A 20,212-nucleotide genomic window follows, 5' to 3' on the forward strand; every position below is an offset into this window, starting at 1 on the left:
ATTGTAAAAAATAAAACAAAAAAGTTGAAAAGTAAAGAAGAAAACCCCAGTTGGAGTGAATACGAATGTTCATGTTCAGCCTACTGTGAGGCTCCCTGTTAATTAATAATGTATTGACATTCATGTAGTAGGCCCTATGTCTACTCTGTAGCTGTTTAGGCTTACTATAATCATAGACAAACGAATTTGTGTCCATGATCTAAAATTAATAATCGAAATAATTTGTAAAGATATGTATATATTCAAATTAACACTTTTGGACTATTCCATATTTTGTGTGGCTAACATTAGCATCCATGTATATATGAAACGAAAATTAAAACATTTTTAAATAATATGTGTAATAATTATATGTAAAAATGTGCATATTTTTTTTAAATTTTAATAATAAAAGTCAAATAAGGGTCAATATACTTAAATATTGTATAATAACATATTTCATTACAACCTATCATCGTAAATTGCCAATCCCATAAAATGTTGAGCTTTAACTGAATCTACGCATGCGCAATAATAATCATAACACTGTTTTTTGTCGTCGGAAATGTTGTCCATTGTCCTTCGCTCATTTCAACCCCTAACTTTACTTACTTGGTGTTCCAGATTACGATATTATCTGGGGTTGTACGACGGCTTATTAAGTGTTCAGATAATACAGATTCGACTATGGTGAATTTAAAGTGACAAGAATTTACGATTAGTTGAAATTATTGAGCTGAAAAAATTGTTCTCATCGGCCATCTTGTGTTGATTATTTTAGACCTGGGCCCGATATACTGGTCTCAGCAGGCTAGCTAGGCTCTAACCTAGCTGGACATCTTTACTCAGCCGGCTTAGGAAAGAACTACGGTTCTTTGATTTGAGGTTGGCCTTTGTGTAAAAGTGGTGAAAGTACTGAAATAAAATGTCTGAATATGATTGGTAAGTATGTAAATATTAAAGATATAATAGGCCCTATAGCTATATGACTGATGGCCCTATGACTGAGTATGAATGACATGTTTATGGGCCGAGTGTAGATTAGATAAGATTTTTTTTTTAAGGAAAGTTGATAACACAACAAAGTTGAAAGCCTTATTTTCAACAACTTAGCATAATTTTCCTATAGGCTTATATAGGATAGGTCTACATATCTATTGTTAAACAAAACATTTCCTACAGAAGGGCCTAGTTTTGGTGGACTAAAATTGTAACCATTTTTTTTTTTTATTAATCTAATAATAATATAGGTCTAGGCTTATATAGATATATAATATCTATATGAATACAATACATTTAAAGTTTAAATTGTATGGTTTTGTTTTTCTTTACAACAGGGCATATTCCCTCGTGGATTCTTCTAGAGTCTCAACATTTCTTATATCCATGCTCTTGATTGTGTATGGTAGTTTTCGGTAAGTTAACAAAAATTTGAGATGTTCTTATTTTTATTACTGACAGTAACAACCATGGGGGTCACTGACATTTTTTTTAAATGGCACATGATTTTCACCTTTTATTTTCCAAGCATACAGAGTTACGAACATAAAAATACACTGCATACCTAAATCTTGTATAATCACAATATCAATGCTTTTGTTTTTATTTTACTATGGCACTTTTTTTTTGTTCTTCTATTCTTCTACCTCAATGCATTGCATATTAATATCATGAATAATAAATGGCTACACTGAAGTGACCAAACTTGTAGTATTATATTCGCAGGAACAATAATCGCTTTGTTGTTTACGGTTGTATGAACACTTGTACATTTCCCTCAACAACAAAGGATTATAAATAAGGACACCAGACTATACAATAGGTAGATCATGCTGCCTACTACAGTACAACAGATGTAGATTGATATTTAAATACTTTTATTTACCTTGGGTTTTGTTATCGTTTATGTGGTTTAAGAATATATTATAATGAAATTACCAGAACTTATTCTACTCTTATTGAATTGAGTACTGAAAAAACTGTTTATATTCAAGTATGTTGAAAATCGTGATAACATAAACAAACTACGAACAAGTCATTATGATTGATATTTCAAATTTTATTTCTTCATCTTCACAAAACATTTATCAAACTTTTTTGTGGAACGACACGAAAGTATCTTAACTTAGAAACTGTTTCCATAAATATATTATACCTATACAGTAGATTGATGTAAAGAATGATCAATTTGCAAATCAAATTGTATTACTACAGATTTGATAATTAATATTTGTTGTATAATTGATTATTTATATATTCATCATTGAATACTAAACGTTTTTTGCAATAGATAATAATAAATCTTGCATCTTGTTAATTCTAATTTCCTAAATTACTGTATGATTTGATTTGTCTTATACAAAGGTCTTTAAACATGGATCTTGATGAAAAGGATAGAAAAGGTGAAGAAAAGGAAGCAACAGGACAATCTGCAAATGTAAACATCAACAATGAAAATGGTAAGTGTTTATTGGTGGCCCAAACTAACATATTGAATAATTTATAAAATATCCACTGTAGTCATCCTGAAAATGGTAAGTGTGTATCAGGCTAGTTAGCATTGTACTAGCCTGTAATAGACTGTACTTTAAAAATATCTAGTGTCCTAAAAATGGTAAGATATCGGCCTTGTTAGCATATAATTGTACTAGCCCTCCTGTCATTTTGATAGCCCACACTAACATTCCCATAAAATATCTAGTCTCTGCATTGACAGAGCTTTCTTTACTTACAGTACTAGCCCCGTCTGCTAGTAAGTTAAATGGGCTTGTCTCTAAGGAGCTTAAATTAGTAACTGGACATTGTGTACTTGGTTAGTACATTGTATAGACAGGAAAAGCTATGGTGAACTTTTCTATACATTTGTTTAGAATTATTCTTTTGACTAATGTCTGCCTTTTTGTCAGTTCTTTTACCAATGCAAGCACAATGTATATTTGACCTCATTACAAAAAACGCTATTTATAGTTTTGCACTATACCAAATACTATGATGATATTGTTTAATGATGGTTCATCGTTATGACGTATTCGGACATGATGAACATTTTCTTCATTAAAAAATAGATATTCACTTTGATGGCTAACATGTGCTGTAGTTATTTTTACTATTTTCTGATGTCACATGCATATTGTAGTAATTATATTTGTGTGTGTTGTAATGTGTTTTCGACAACTAAATAGCCTAAAACTACTTCTAGTAATGTGATATTTCTTAAGGATGTTTTTATTTCAATTAACATCCTGGTTGAATATTAAACTCACGAGTAATATAGTGTTTTTATTGTTTATGTATTGTATTAATGACACTTGTGTAAATGTCTACCTTAAGTAATGTTTTGATACTGCAGTATTTCCTTGTATGTAAACCCTTCAACCCTACAAGCTACTCTATGTTTCATTACTTGGCAAAATGCAAAGTGTATTAATTGCTATTTGATCAATGTTTGGTTGCACAATAACAGTCACAATTTTCAAGTTTAATATGTATATACCAGCAGACAATGCGTATTTGATTCTCATGGAAAATCAATGTATTGGTAACATCACAAAAGCCTACTAAAATCTTCAGCTATCTGTTCTTTAATAGGGGATAAAATATTAAAAAGCGCGCCATATGTCGCTCTATGCATTTTTCCAAGAATTTTGTAAATACATATATATTTGCAATAACGTCCACAATTTTCAAGTTTAATATACCAACAGACAATGCGTATTTGATTTTCAAGGAAAATCAATGTATTTGTAACATCACAAAAGCCTATTAAAATCTTGAGTTATCTGTTTAATAATGTATGGGACAAAATATTAAATAGCATGCCCTCTGTCACTCTATTCACATTTCCAAGAATTTTGGGATACATATATTTGCACAATGACATCCAAAATTTTCAAGTTTAATATACCAGCAGACAATGCGTATTTGATTCTCGGGGGGAAATCAATGTATTTGTAACATCACAAAACCTATTAAAATCTTGAGTTATCTGTTTAATATTAATAATGTATGGGACAAAATATTAAATAGCATGACCTCTGTCGCTCCATGCATTTTTCCAAGATTTTTGGGATACATATATTTGAACAATGACGTCCACAATTTTCAAGTTTAATATACCAGCAGACAATGCGTATTTGATTCTCAAGGAAAATCAATGTATTTGTAACATCACAAAAGCCTATTAAAATCTTGAGTTATCTGTTTAATAATGTATGGGACAAAATATTAAATAGCATGCCCTCTGTGTCGCTCTATTCATTTTCCCTAGAATTTTTTTTTTCTCAAGGAAAATCAATGTATTGGTAACATCACAAAAGCCTATTAAAATTTTGAGTTATCTAACAATATTTTAAATAACATGCCCTCTGTCGGTCTATGCATTTTTTCCAAGTTTTTTGGGATACATTATTATGTGGTAGGTCAAAATTTTAAATAACACGCCCTTCGTCGCTGTTTAGTTCCTTAGCGCTTCATTTTGCTTCAATTGTCTGTACCAAAAAGAGGTTTTTAAAAATATGTTTATTGTTCTTTCTTTTCAGTACATAGTATTGATACAACTCAAGCCATGTTCTTGCCGGTCGGTGCTTCCATTTCTTTACTGGTCATGTTCTTCTTCTTTGACTCAATGCAGATGATATTTGCTATATGTACAGCAGGTTGGTCACATTTTTAGTATTTTTTATGTGTGTCAGGGGTCTCCGTTTTTTTTAACTAGACAAGAGGACCAGTAAAATTACATTTTTACTGGTCCTCCACTCGTTTTACTAGTCATCCACTCTTTTACTATAATAGTACTACATAATAGGGAGGCCTTCAATTAACAACCAAAATACTGTTTATACCTGAGCATTAACTTAAAAAAAAATAATTGAGGTACAGAAAATCGATCTTGTTTAACATTAGTTCAGGTGTAAAACATTTGTAAGGAAATCATGACAAGGTGAATTGAATAAAATTATTGATATTTCATCAGAACAAGCGGACTTTAACTGGCCATTGGCCGGTGGGCCAGTGTTATTGCGAACGCTGTGTATTAATCATCAAATCTGGCATTACATGGTACATTTAGGTAACAGTTGTGGGATTGAGTTTAAAAGTTACAAAAATGTCATTACTACAAGTTTCTAGTATACTGTTTTTTTGTTTAGCTTACTTGGATAAACCATGGAGGTCCTCATGGATAAACCAACAATTAGAAAGTTAACTTTAAAACCCCTATAATAAAATGGAACATTCTTGCCATCCAACCTAAAATTGTTTTTAAAATAGTTTTCATGATCCATTGCACTTGAAACATTTAATTTAATCCTCTTCTGCTACTATTTTAGGTGTTTATTAAATTTAAATCATCTTTTTATTTAAATAAAAAGAGTAATTACTAACATTCTTAACATATTAATTATCCCTTCAGGCTATTCCTATGGCATTACTAATTTAAATAAAGTTTTAAACGCAAAACATAATTCTATAAATAAATATAAAAGGTATTCTATGACACCTATATTGTAGGCATAGTCGATTTGGTCACAACCACAGGCAATGGGTACTGTAGTTAATAACGAAATGCATTTTTAGCGTTTTTATAATACTGTAGGCCTAACCCTGTGAAGACAATCTGTTATTCTTTAGTGAATAAACCTGTAATTCATACCTTTGTTGTATATCTATAGGAATCACAACTGTTCCTTAGATTTAAGAAGAATAATACAAACTTTAGTTCTGTTCATTGTGGTTTAGCAATTTCTAATATTAGCCTTTGTAGGTCATAATGCTAATTGCAGTCAAAATATGGTGTTCATTATTAAGGTCAAGGGAAGATCAAGCTGGTTTTGAGAATGTTTAGTACAGGGATCTTATGTAGGCATTTAAACCACAGATGGTTTTCATTGCTTTTTAATACGTAATCATTTTCATTGATATAATCATGCCTATTTAAGTTCTACTTAGGATTCTATATATACCAACCTCTTTACTTTTTATATTTTGTTTAAAAGTTTTTGCGATAGTTAAACTTAGAAACAGTGTAGTCTAAGTCTGTACAATAATTAAGATTCTTCCTGAGCCAACCGCACATAAAATGTCAGGCTCGCCATGTCCCGGTGTACAGTAGTTGTATGTTAGTCAAGATAATTTCATCAGGTCTTCAGCTCAACACATGCACCTTGTAGTAAAGTTGTTAAGCAAGACTGCCCAAATATGGTAGTGATATGCCCAAATATGGTAGTGATATGACATCATTTCCATATATGGGCACATCACATTTTTTTGTCACATAGTTTGACGGTATAGACAGAGCCTTTGGCAAGACAGTTTTGTCAAACCTACTGTACTGTAACCTCAATTTTACATTTCAAAATTTATCCCAACTTGAATTTTGTTTTATAATTATTTATAACTTAAATAATAACTTTTACCAGCAATTGTATGCTACAGTTATTAGAATATGAAGATAAATTTAATTAAAGAAAATAAAATGTTCACAACTACAATTTTATTCAGTTGTATACTTGACATGTTGGTGTCTTGAAATGTCAATGGCTTTGATCTTATTCATGCGCGGTGGGTAGATGTGTGAAAGATGAAATCCCTCGATGCTAGATGCTAGCCGTAATGAAAACTAAAAGAGCATTCAATCCACAACCTAAAGCCTCTATCAAGTTATCATAATGATATGACAACTATTGTTTGTCTCCTTTGTCTGTAATTACTAATTAAATAATATTATATCACATAAATATGTAGTACTGTATAGCACGGTCTGTATAAAATACTGCATTTCTGTGACGCTTTTTTATACGTTTTTAGATCCAATTTAAGTAATTTAATGTTATTTTGATCCTTAATGTACTGTAGTTCGGAAGAAATAAAGGTTTAAAGCTATGTCTACACTATCAAACTAGTTTGACAAAAAAGTGTGATGTGCCCAAATATGGTATTAATATACCCAAATACGGTAGTGATATGACATCATTATGTCCATATATGGGCACATCACATTTTTTTGTCACATAAATTTTGATAGTGTAGCCAGCTGTATACAAATCCAAAACACTTGACAAAGTGACAATGCTGTGGGTATCATCAATGGCTGGATCTTTAAATACAATAGTTACCTAAAAGCTAAATCAAAACGATAATTATCCTGAAAAAAGTTTTATAAAACGTTATTTCTTCGTCAGGGCTAATTAGAGTAATCGAAAAATTTGATATACATGTATTTGCACTCATGATGATATAACCTACGGTATTTGCAGTCTTTTTTGATAGACTTTTATGTAACCATAGATTTACCTAAATTATGCAAAGAGAACCCCATAAAAAGCTCAGATAAGTATAAGTTAAAACCATAGAAGAAAATGAGAGTTCAATGTTAGTATTTAATGAGATACCAAATATTGAAAATCACTTTACAGTATTAATTTATTAATATTTCAAAACATTGTCCACTATATTTTATTACTTTTTATAAAATAATTTATTTCCCAACATATTTTAAACCTACATGTTAAATGCTCTGAAGTAACACAAATCGATATTATGTGTTTTATGAGGGGAAAAAAAAAACTGAGATTTTATATAATTGCCCAAAAAAATTAAATGTCATTAGGACAAATTACAACATACATATACACCTGCCTTGCATACATGAAATTTATATTCATAATATTACTGTATAATATTTTTATATGCATTAATAATTGTTATCTTTGGTTTTTTTCTTTCTTTTCTTTTTTTTTCATTTTTAATTTAATTTCACTGTGCATATGGCTATAACAGATGGTAATTTTTATATAAATAATAATAATTCTTTTACCAGATTCATGTAAAAAAATACTGTAATATTTTCAAAAATAATATTAAAATCTATAAAAAAATATTCTACAGTAATTTGATACTATTCCTGATGATGATAAATTAATGTTGTATGATGTTGTATTATTGAATCCTGTCCTGACGGAAATTCTTTGCTATTGATTCATACTTTAGGTTTCAGATTATAATTAAATTATTTCTCTTTTTAGTCCTTGCAACGGTAGCCTTTGCTTTCCTTCTGTTACCAATGTGTCAATATATTCTGCGACCATGTTCTCAAGGCACCAAGTAAGTACAGCACATTAATACATTTATCTTTTACCATAACACTGCAGTATAGTCTACACGTATATGAGTCCGTCACTGCACAAAACATTGTGTATAATATTATGATTCACCCCAATAAAGCATTGCTAAAACAGAGAGTAAACAAAATATAGTAACTGAAGTAAAATACTTTGCACTGTACATGGTCATGGTTATTCTTAATGCATTCACCCTCAATGGAGTGAGAAGAATTCTATAAATTGAATGAATTGAAAAAGCCAGATTACTCAAAAGATTATCTTAGTAAATTCAGTGTTCATTTGTAAAAAATGCTGGTATTATAGTGCCTGGAGCCCGTTCATGCAGAACCCCAAGGTAGATTTAGCTAAAACAGGTTTTAACTTAAACCTAGTTTGTGTAGTTAAAACCGATGGGTTTCTTTCGTACTCATACACATTTTGGTCTATGGTACACTCAATAAGGCATTCCATTAATGGCACACATTGCTATGCATTATATTATAAATACATATACGCTATTATTAATACTACAACATGCATTGTTACTGTACGTATACATAGGCAAACTATATGCATTTCATTTCTGCAAAAAGAAATGTGCAAATTATAACTGCCTATGTTGTTGTGCCTACTTTTTACATGCATTGGCGCACACCTCACAACTTTGTTGCCGCTCATATCCCCACATTGCCTGCTATTGAGTGTAGTGCACAACCAATTACAGTATTCTTAAATCCAGCCTAATTAAAAGAAACCACCCTAAATGCATCATTTAAAACTTGTCCTTATTTGTTGTTGTATATTTATAAAATGGTTGCAAAACAGTTTGACCAAACTACAGTATTTCAAAAACTACAAGTCAGATTTTAATTATTCTTTCTTTATTTTAATATTGTACCTGTATCAAAACATAACACTCCAGAAATTAATATTTCCATTTATTTGGAATTTTATTTTGACAAATATTTTACAATTTTTTTTACAGAATATCTTTTGGTTGTTGTGGTCGGTTCACGTCGGCTGAGTTGATGTCTTTTAGTCTGTCTGTTCTGCTAGTGCTTATGTGGGTCATGACAGGACATTGGCTACTGATGGATGGTAAGTGCAGTACATAGTGTATGATGTGTAATGTAATCTAAACATTTGTGCCATTACTGACGAATATCGGAAGCATTAATTAAATAATTCCTAATTTATGCTGCAACTATTAGTGATGATTCTATAATTGTGTGTATTTTATAAACCAATCAAGAGAAGGCTTTTTGGTCGATTCTGCATGATATATGCAGAGGTAATGTAATGACAAGTCTACTATTAATAATATTAAGGTTTCTGGATCAAAAAACATCATCTCTCTACACACAGACAAACACCTCTAGGTACTTCATGGGCCCTTGTTTAAAAAACCTATTTGCATAAACGTTATACTCGGAAAATACATGTTGTTGATAGTAGGTTATTGATGTTCTACAAAAACTCTTTTTACACACAGACACTTTCCCCCTAGAGGTACTTCATGGCCCCTTCATGTATTGAATAACAGTATATTAGTACAGTAGGGTATTGGTTTTCTACATAAATCCTATCTATTAACTTTACAGACACACCCCCCCCCCCCCCTAGATATTCCCCGGGCCACTTCGTTTAAAATCCCTATTGAATAACAGAATACTCAGGAAAAAACATCATTAGTATACTAAAGTTAAATCCATAAAAACCAATGTTCATAAGTTCATTCTAGAATTTGTTCAGAGTATCCTTGGTTAAAGGTGATACAATAAACAACATAAGCATTAAAAAGTATCTACAGTAGATCAAATTCAATGTTATGTCTGAACATAGAGGCGAAAACAGAACGATGATTAAGAAAAAATAACATTCGTTATTAGCTGTTGAGTTATAATTCAATTACTTACAACAAACCTACAAACAATGACTAAGAAGCCAATATCCAATAGCAACAGATTCATATTTTGTACAGCGTGTATAATTTAAAGATGTTATGCAAGTACTGTGTGTATAATTTAAATATGAATGACACTGTACATAATTAGAAAGAAAAAAATTGAAGTAGTTTTGCCAATAATCCAGAATTAAAGGCATATGACCATTTGATATTGATCAAAACCAACTTTGCAAGATTAAAATTAGCAAAAAATAGGTGATAATTTATCTACTGTAATAACATTTATTACTTTGTATGGCAACAGTTTTTACTTTCACTTGCATACCTGTGCAAGTAGACTATAGGCCTCTCAAATAAGAATACAATTTTAATTGCCTAGTTTGAAAAAAAAACACACAATAGAACCTGTTTACTTGATTGCACTTCTATTACTGTAAGTTATATTGGATTATGTTTTTTGCCAGTTATGTTGCATTCTTTGGCTTGGAAATATTTTTAGTCTGGGAAAAATATGGATCTTTCAGTAATGGAGCTGTAGCTTGGTGGTTAACATGCTTTCCTTCCAATCCCAAGGTCCAGGGTTCAATCCTGACCTATTTAGTGCCAGGGTTGTAACTCACGATTTTTTAAACTCCACTCTCTAAGCCTCAAATGAGACTTAGTTTATAAGCATGATCAATTATTAAATAGTTTATCCATCCTGTAATTGGCGAGTTACTCGCTGTTGGATTCAGATGTCTTTACCCTTTTAAAAATCTTGATAATTGATTTAAAATCGCAAATTAAGAATAAATGCTTATTTAGGAATGAGATGAAGGATAAAGTTGTTTCTTTAGTCCTTAAGTAAGTTAATGAGTTTATATTGTGGTATTGTTGGTGTACAGTGTAGTACCCAATGTACTATTTTAATGTTGTTTCAACTTGTTTTTATAATATTGAGGCTTTCCTTTACTAAATATACAGAGGTAATGTACTGTAGATTAGGATTATTATGATAATTTAAGATCATACAGTAGTTCCTTTAATTCCTAAACCTCTAATTTAAGACTTCCTTTTATTTTGACGATTATTAACCATCATGAAATGGCAATGTACTTATGTTTTAATTAGATTTCTTTCCAATCTTAAGGACCTATGATATATAAACCACTATCACTTTCTTAAGTACTACTTATTCCAATTGAGTGACACTCATGGGGTGTCAAAAGTGATTTATGATGTGATTAAAAGTGATTGCAATCCATTATTTTGGGTTTAAGTTCTCCAGTACCACTATTGAGTAGTAACAGTTTACGACAGTGGAAATATACCTTGGTACAGTAAATATTAACACGCTACAAATCTTAGCTTATTAATATTAGTATCACTTCTTCCAATTGAGTGGCAATATTGTGGTTTACATGCTTTTACTTCTAGAGGCCTGGGTTCAAATTATTTCTCAGTAACATGCTCAAAACACTACTTACTGTAGGCCTGGTTCCCACTCGCAATGCAGTGACGTATTGACGCAAAGTGCTGTATTGCGTCGCTAGTGGGAATGAAGCTTTAGGCACCATCATATTGAGACTTTGTAGTGGCGTAACGCAGGGGAAAAGGCACTCATAAGGGCCCTACAACGCTGGGTAGTTGCATTGGGGCTCCTTAAGCTCTGAAGCCCCTGGGTTTAGCCAGTGAGCACTCATAGCCGTTACGCCACTGGAGATTTTAATTTGAAAACATTCTGTATTGAATGAAAAAAGTGTAGCCTATGTGCTCTTGTGTTGGAGGTTAAAGTACAATAGCATAAATTACCCCTATTCTATAAATAGAACATTCCTCATCCTTCTAATGTAGATTACTTACAGATTTGTCAATTTCCTTCCTCTGTCAAATTTATTAAATACACATTTATTAATTAATCAACTAAAAGCCATTGTTGTACAGTAGATGATTATTTTTTTCTAATTAAAATTGTTCATCTTATGAAAAAAGTACAAATATAAACAAAATACTTACTGTACCATATAACCTAATATTAACCTGTTGTTTTAAAACCTTTTTGAATCGCTACACTAATAATAATACACTATTCTCACTTTTGTATCTTATCTAAAGGAAATACAGTAGCATAAATGTTCTCAATATCTATGCATATACTGTGATACAGTGCATATGTGTATCATACTGTATCTATATTCCTGTATCATAGGAATTATTTACAAAAGTGAGAATCCATTGATATATACATCCCTTAACATTTTTAATGACTACGAAAATGGTGAAAATATGCATATTATTAATCACATAATATTAAACCGGATTGTACAGTACAAGAATATGCACAAATTATTATTACAGTAAGAAATATCTCTAGTATTCTGTCACATGTGTAGAATAGGAAAGGGATAACAACAGTTTGGGGTTTTTTTCGTGCAGGGAGAAGTAAGTTATATTATATTCATTTGAACCTAATTTCTATCATATTGGTAGAAAATTTAGATTGAAAAAAAAAACATTATGTAAATAATAACGTATTTTATTTGGTGTTTTTTTTCTTCTAGCTCTGGCGATGGGCCTATGTGTAACTATGATAGCTTTTGTGAGGTTACCAAGTTTGAAGGTATCAACACTTCTACTTAGTGGTCTTCTCATATATGATGTATTTTGGGTGTTTTTCTCTACGTATATATTCAATGCTAATGTCATGGTTAAAGTTGCAACAAGGCCTGCAGATAATCCGGTAGGTTATAGATTACAATTTATTTTATTTATTTAAACATAATAAACTATAATAATAAATTTAAATAAGCAACAATAATATAAACAAAGATTGGAACATTATAGAGATTTAACAATTTTACCATTAAATACATTTAAACTATCATAAAATAAATCAATATCCAAACAAGTAACAAACACACTATTAAACGTTCCACAAGGAACGTAAAGCAAACACTTGCTGCAAGTACGAGTTGGTATATTCAACTTAAACAAAGCAACAAGAGGACAATCATAAACAGAATTGAATTTACAATTTTAAAAAGTATTCTTTATCAAGAATTATATATCCCTATGGTTATTAGGTTATTCATATTAATCTTCCAAAAACTTATATGCTATACTATTAAAAAGTATGTATTGTGTATGAGTGGCATGTATAGCTATTTAATCAGTCAACCGGAATACAAATAATACAAATGAACACAAACTAGTTTGATGGACATCACTAGCCAGCTTAAAAGTGGAGTGTTTTAATTGGTTTTTCTTACATTAACCCAGAAATTCTTGTCCATGCCAAATAAATAGTCGCCAAAAGAAAGATTCCTCTTGTCCATGCCAATTAAATAGTCGCCAAAGCAAGATTCCTCTTGTATAATATAAGTATTATATCTATATTAAATACTGCTACTAAAGTAACGCACTATATTGTCCAAAATGTTTATTTTATAGTACAAAAAAATTACAAAGAAATACATATTAATTTACTTGTTTTATCAAGTTTATATATTAAAAACCTTATAAGTTTTCTTATAATGTACTTCATATCGGTTTTGATCTTCTTCAACAGTTTCGTTTAACCGTAATCAATATTTTTTTCAGGTTGGAATAATTGCGAAGAGGATAAATTTTCCTGGCTTGGCAAAAGATGCACCTCAATTATCATTACCTGGAAAATTAATATTTCCTAGGTGAGTAATAATATGAGGCAGCTTGTATTGATGCTGTCAAAAATAATTGTTTAAGAAGGGAAATCATTAAGTAAAACAAGGATTGATTTGAAACAACAACTTAAATGCAAAAAGTGCCGTGCGATTTCAACCCATAATGATGATACAGATTTTAAAACTGTTACTATTACTGTTACTAGTATTACAGTAGTTGGGTAGCCGAGTGGTTAGGGCACTTGACTGTCATACAGAGAGATCCAGGTTTAATTGCCGACAACTCCCAGTCTACTCAGCTTTAAGTGAGTACCTGGTTGAAAATACTAGAGTGGATACGGCGGCGTGGAAATGAACTGGCCATCCTACCACATAATGCAGAGGCTTAGTAAAATGACCTCCTAACATCAGAAATAAATAAGGGACTTACCTTTATTATTACTATACTTTTTTAATAAGCTTTTGTGACTTCACCAGTATGTCAATTTTGTATGTATAATACTATGAGGATGATCTATCCAGTTCCAGTGAAGGAACTGAACATTGACCTTGATGAAACATACAAATACATACAAACATAATAATAACATATTATACCACCTTAACACCTAAATAAATTCCTGTCATTTGATTGGACGATTATGGGTCACATAGCAATGCAACAGTACGCACTATTGAACACACTTTTTCGAAATAAATATAATATTTGATATATTATAATAAAAACAAATAAATGTTACTGTTTCAATGTGAATCAAATGTAGGCCCAGACCTACCTTTTATTCAATCTGATTCAAATGACAGGAATCTATTTAGATGTTCAAATAATTCACCTCGTTCAAATATAACCTTTCATCATTCACCTCATGCTATTATTTGTACCATTACACGAATATAAAACATTCATTATTTGTATATTAATCCATGGTACATAAAAGTTTGCAAGTTTGGCATATTTACTTAAAATTGAATAGAATATTGAATGGATTATTTATTTTTTCTAGTATGCATAATTCTGGGCATTTCTCAATGCTTGGTCTTGGTGATATTGTCATGCCTGGTCTTCTTTTATGTTTTGTAATGCGATATGATAAATATAAACGGCAAGCAAATCTGGAAGCAACCACCTCAACTGGCATTCCTTTACCACCAACGCTCACAGATAAGCTCACCTATTTTCATTGCTCTCTAGTCGGATATTTTGTTGGTATGTAAACACCTTTTGACAATTAGTCAGAATAAGTTGTAGTATAATTTTATATAGTAGTAGTAGTAGTAGTAGTATATATAGTATAATAATGTTGTGAATTATGGCATCTCAAAATCATCTAAAGATGATCCAACAATTGAGAGCGAGAATTATTTTCTGGAGAGGTGACGGGTCTAATGTGGCTTACCTTCAAATTCAAGGGGCCTGGGTTGATTTCTAGTTCTATTCTTGAAGGTTTGAAAGAGCTCTCTATACAGAGTGTATAGATTGAACCAATTATCAACCTTCATTAAACTAATATACTTATCAGTAAAGTCAACTAGCTTATTTTCATTTGTGTAAATTCAATTTGACTATTTTCTTTCTTTTTCCGACAGGTCTTATGACTGCAACAATATCGTCTGAAGTATACAAGGCAGCCCAACCAGCTCTTCTTTACTTAGTTCCATTTACGCTTCTACCATTGCTACTGATGGCTTATCTTAAGGTAAACATACAAGCATGGATGTTGATTCACTTTGAATGTTGAGAGGGGCCACTTGGCACCTGAGAAGCAAAAAAAAGAACAACCCAAAACATTGTTCCTCACAGTACAAAGTTAAATGTTAATTTTGTTATTATTAGCATTTTTAACAATTGTCCCAAAGCACTGAGAAATAAAAGGAAGATTGAAATTTAATAAATAACAGATTGATATTACAAAAAAAATAAAAAGTGTGTTTTCAAAAGTGTTTTGATAACTTCAATTAAAGCTGACTCTCAAATACAATTTAGTTTAGGAGCTGAAACTTCCATAGTCTGTATAATACCATCAAGCAATTAGGGACAACAAAAAGTAAACTACACAGAAATTCTAATAACTTAGTTTTCTTTTTATCTTTTAAAGGGGGATTTACGAAGAATGTGGCATGAACCGTTCAATGTTACTACACCAAAGAAGACTCTGTTGGACGTATGACACAGGCAACGAAGCGACAAACTTTACTTATTAATTTAATATCGGACAAGTAATAATAATGTAAATGTACCCCTGTTAATTGTATAATACAAGAGGCTGTGATGACCGTAACCCATTTAGTTCACAAAAGAAAAAAGTGTGTTCGTTCTTGCGACTCGGATGTCATTTCCGGTGTTTCCACAGCAGTGGATAATCGCAGTCGTTTCCAACTCGTTTATGTGGATATATTAATGTTGTTGTGATATTGGTGTTTTGAACCTTTGGTTATGGGATGTTTATGGAGGTACACGCATTCATTCATGTCAAGTGAGGTGTGTCATGCCAAACAAACGTAATTACGCACACAAACCTGTTGACTAGCGTAGATCAGCAAGCAAAACTTGGAACAATGCCAGTTTCTTTGGTTACAGGAATACTAACTGGAAGGTAATTGTAACATAACTTGTAACATTGTAAACATAAGTTATTTCTTTTTTCATCTCATTGGGAAATAGGGCAACTCTCTCAATGTTTCAGTAGCAAGTGGTAAAACCGTAGTGGTGGTAAAACAGGGCAGAGATTGACCAGAACTACTGTTCTTTCCGAAAGTGTGCACGAGCCAGTTACGTACACTGGACCTCCAGTTTTAAGTCTCTATTCAAGACAGTATCCCTGTCTTAACCGTTCAGCCGTTCAACTCAACAGTACAAATACAGATTATTGTGCAAGGCCAAACACAGCAATGAAAAGTGGAGGTACTCCCTAGTTATACTTAAACAGTACAACTTTATATGTTAAATATAACAATCCTGAAGTTTGGACATAGCCAGTGTTATATAAGGAAGAAGTTTAAATGCCAATACTTTGAATGTACATATATAATATAATTCTGTAGTAATGTTGTATGTTATAGCTTTTAACCATATCAGTGGATATCATTTCGTATCATGGTAATGTTTGAATAATACTGTATGTGAGAATTATGATGGGTAATTTTTAGATTTTTAGTGTTCAATAGACAAAAAAGCAGTTACATTTATCATGGTTTTAAAGCTACTTTAGCTGTGGGTGATTTTGGGCAAAATAATTATCACTGTATCATGAATTGGCCAACATGTTCCTGTCCTGTAAGTTTTTGAGCCTCGGACATGTGGTGGACATTTGTCAGTACTTTTTTTCAAATTGAAAAGGAATTTGTTTAAGCAAATGTCTTAACTACTACTATGTGAACTGACAGTATAAAGCCTTGTCTACACTATCAATCTTTATGTGACAAAAAATGTGATGTGGACATGGTGATGTCATATCACTACCATATTTGGGCACATCACACTTTTTTGTCAAACTAGTTTGATAGTGTAGACAGTGCTTTAGATAGATATCATTACTAGGCTAGTAACATACAGTATGTCTAGTAACATGCTTGTCTTTAGTACATGATGTGGTCATATGTACTGTAAAATAACCAATGATACTAAATAATGCTATAGTGGCCATTTGTACAAGTTAATAGTGGTATGCATTACTAACCAGTATAGTACACTCTTGTGACCAATACTGCATACACTATAGTAGACAATGAAAGCACATAGCCTGCACTAATTTATGGATAATAGATGACTAATTTTGCATAATAAGTTGACAGTAATTGTCCATGAAACTAATGCAGTATAATTCTATAACAATCATTAGGGGGGAAGGAGGGATGTGATATGGAAAGTCAGTACAGCATTGTCAAGAATGTCATCATCATACAATAATACTGTTTGTTATTGATATTTTCAGATCATAAATTTAGTTAAAGTGAGCAACTCAACTCAAGTGATTGACTTTTAACGTAAATGATTTAATCAATTCATTATTTTTATTATTATTAATCAATCTGCATTGGCTAAAAGATTTATTTATTCTATTACCTGCCATGTCTTTAAATACATACCTTTAACACAACTTTAAATATTAGCTTTCCCAAATGCGGTAATATAAATTTATTGTTAATAATATGGTGATATATATATATTTCCTCCATGGGTGAACTAATATTAACAGTTGAAAATATTTGCTGCTGCAAAGTTTTTACATACATAAGTAGGAAAAGTAACTATTTAAGCATCTCACATTTGGAATAAATGTTGCAACCAATTTGGTTTTATTTTTATAATATTTTCGGTTTTTATACAATAAGTAGGATTTTTATTTTAGTAAAGGTTACAATTTACATTGCTTTTAAAGACAAAATTAATGATATTAATTCCATCCACCTTTGATTGAGAAGAACTGACAGTTTTAATTTTTATTCTTTAATTCTGGGTATATTCTTTCTAATTCGTCCTAATTTTTATATTTGCCTAGTGTAATAATAATACTACCTTTCTTGTTGCAAAATTAGTCTTCACAACTTTAATTCAAAGTTTTAATTCCCATACAAGCTCTTTCTACACTATCAAACATTATGTGACATGCCCAAATATGATGTCATATTACTACCATATTTGGACACAAACTGGTTTGATAGTGTAAACAGACCTTTAGTCCTGAACATAACCCTTGACCTGTGATTCTCTCTATGAATGAATTTTAAACATATTTGTTACCTCAAAAACCAGTAGTATTGTATTGTGATAAATAGTAAAATTGATTAGGTCTGTATTACATTTCCTATGTGCATGCACGCAATCATGCATTAAGGCTGTTTTACCATTGTAAGGTCAAAGGTGAAATGGGTGTCCAATCAGACATTACCATATGAAAGCACAGAATGGTCTAATGGTAGGGCTTTCTGCTTATTATTATTGGGTTCAGAAGCCGAATCATGTTTTTGGAGATTTTTTTTTCACTCTTACTCTTACCAGAATGTTCTTATCCAACATCAGTGTTGCTGGTTCACAATTTCTGTGTTTCACGTAACGTGTAACGTTGCTTTGTATATGTACACAATTTATCAAATGTTTATATATGATGAATCAATACACAATGTAATCCCATGAGTAAACAAATTTAACATGGTTAAGTTAAAATATCCATACAAATCATTTGTAATAAATCATTTAAGAATTTATTTCTTGTTTTCATAATCATAATAGAACCACTATTAAGGGACCTAACCAATTTTTCTCTTTTTAAAGGTGTCCCATGAACAAAAATTGTCTGTAGTGTTAATATACTTCTGGTTTCATGGAAAAGGATTCTCTAATAGGGGTATCCCCTGAATATGAGTTGGCTGTAGTGTTAATGTATTACCTATGGTTTCATGGAAAAGGGTCCTCTTAATAGGGATATCCCCTAAATAGGAGTTGGCTGTAGTGTTAATGTATTACCTATGGTTTCATAGAAAATGGTCCTCTTAATGGAGGTATCCCCTGAACAAGAGTTGTCTGTAGTGTTAATATATTACCTATGGTTTCATGGAAAAGGATCCTTTAATAGGGGTATCCCCTGAATAGGAGTTGGCTGTAGTGTTAATATATTACCTCTGGTTTCATGGGAAAATGTGTCCTAATTCCAACAGGAGGAGTTGTACTGTGTTATGAAGAAATGTATTTTCAAGTGTTTTTTTCTGAAATACATTTTTGTAGAAATATATTGGAAACAAATAATAATGTCTTGAGTAATTAGGATCTATTGCAATGTACTTCAAACCTTTCATAATTGAATATATAAACATACTGTAATTTAGTGTTATTAGAATGAGCCTAAAATAGGTTTATTCATTTCTAAAGCTCTGTCTACACTATCAAACTATTTTGACAAAAAAAAGTGTGATGCGCCCAAATATGGTAGTAATATATGGTAGTGATATGACATCATCATGTCCATATATGGTCACATCACATTGTTTCATAAAGTTTGATAGTGTAGACAAAGCTTAAGGCATGTGTTCTATACATTGTATTAACATTCTTCACAATGGCTACAGCTTTATTTTGTTAAATACATACTCTAAATCACTGGTGCTAGACTTCACATTTCAGATGATCCACCTCCCAGTAACATAAATATAGTAGAACCTCTATTAAGGGGGAAACTGTTCAGACCCAACCAACTGTCCCCTTAATAGGGATGTCTCCTGAATAGAGATGTGTCCCATGAATAAAGATGTCCCATGAATAAGGATGTCCCCTGAATAGGGATGTCTCCTGAATAAAATGAAATTGATTGGGGTTAGCTTGTTGAATGTAACATATGTGATAGGCATATCAAGGCTTTAATGTAAAATATGTGATAAACATATTAAAGAATTGCTTTAGATAATGAAATAGTAGGCTTCTTCAAGTAAAAAAGTACAAAATAATCTCACATTGGCCATATTCACCCATCACATTGAGATATTTCTCTAAATATAATTATTTCACTTATGTTGATAAATATTTCTAATTGTATTCACTTATATAGGATAATTTTTAGATTTTAGGGGGGTTTTCCTTAGATGAATGAGGCCAA

General features: G+C 31.3%; 1 protein-coding gene across 2 annotated transcripts; it reads left to right on the forward strand.

The window, feature by feature from the left end:
- Positions 1 to 555: 555 nt before the first annotated feature.
- Positions 556 to 19,279, forward strand: LOC144834502 (signal peptide peptidase-like 3). 2 transcript variants are annotated; one of them, XR_013610978.1, is made up of 12 exons: positions 556 to 921; positions 1,317 to 1,394; positions 2,344 to 2,438; positions 4,518 to 4,634; positions 8,001 to 8,079; positions 9,064 to 9,176; positions 12,525 to 12,703; positions 13,564 to 13,652; positions 14,630 to 14,832; positions 15,213 to 15,322; positions 15,722 to 19,064; positions 19,125 to 19,279. XR_013610978.1 is itself a non-coding variant. In XM_078689328.1 (11 exons), the coding sequence occupies exons 1-11, from the start codon at positions 905 to 907 to the stop codon at positions 15,791 to 15,793; spliced, it is 1,152 nt and encodes a 383-aa protein (XP_078545454.1). In that variant the 5' UTR covers positions 556 to 904; the 3' UTR covers positions 15,794 to 19,279. The 2 variants fall into 2 exon arrangements, 1 of the variants encoding a protein (XP_078545454.1); XM_078689328.1 differs by having other exon boundaries at positions 15,722 to 19,279.
- Positions 19,280 to 20,212: the final 933 nt, after the last annotated feature.

The sequence above is a fragment of the Antedon bifida genome, chromosome 2, assembly GCF_963402885.1.
Source record: "Antedon bifida chromosome 2, ecAntBifi1.1, whole genome shotgun sequence".
NCBI classification, from domain to species: Eukaryota; Metazoa; Echinodermata; class Crinoidea; order Comatulida; family Antedonidae; genus Antedon; species Antedon bifida.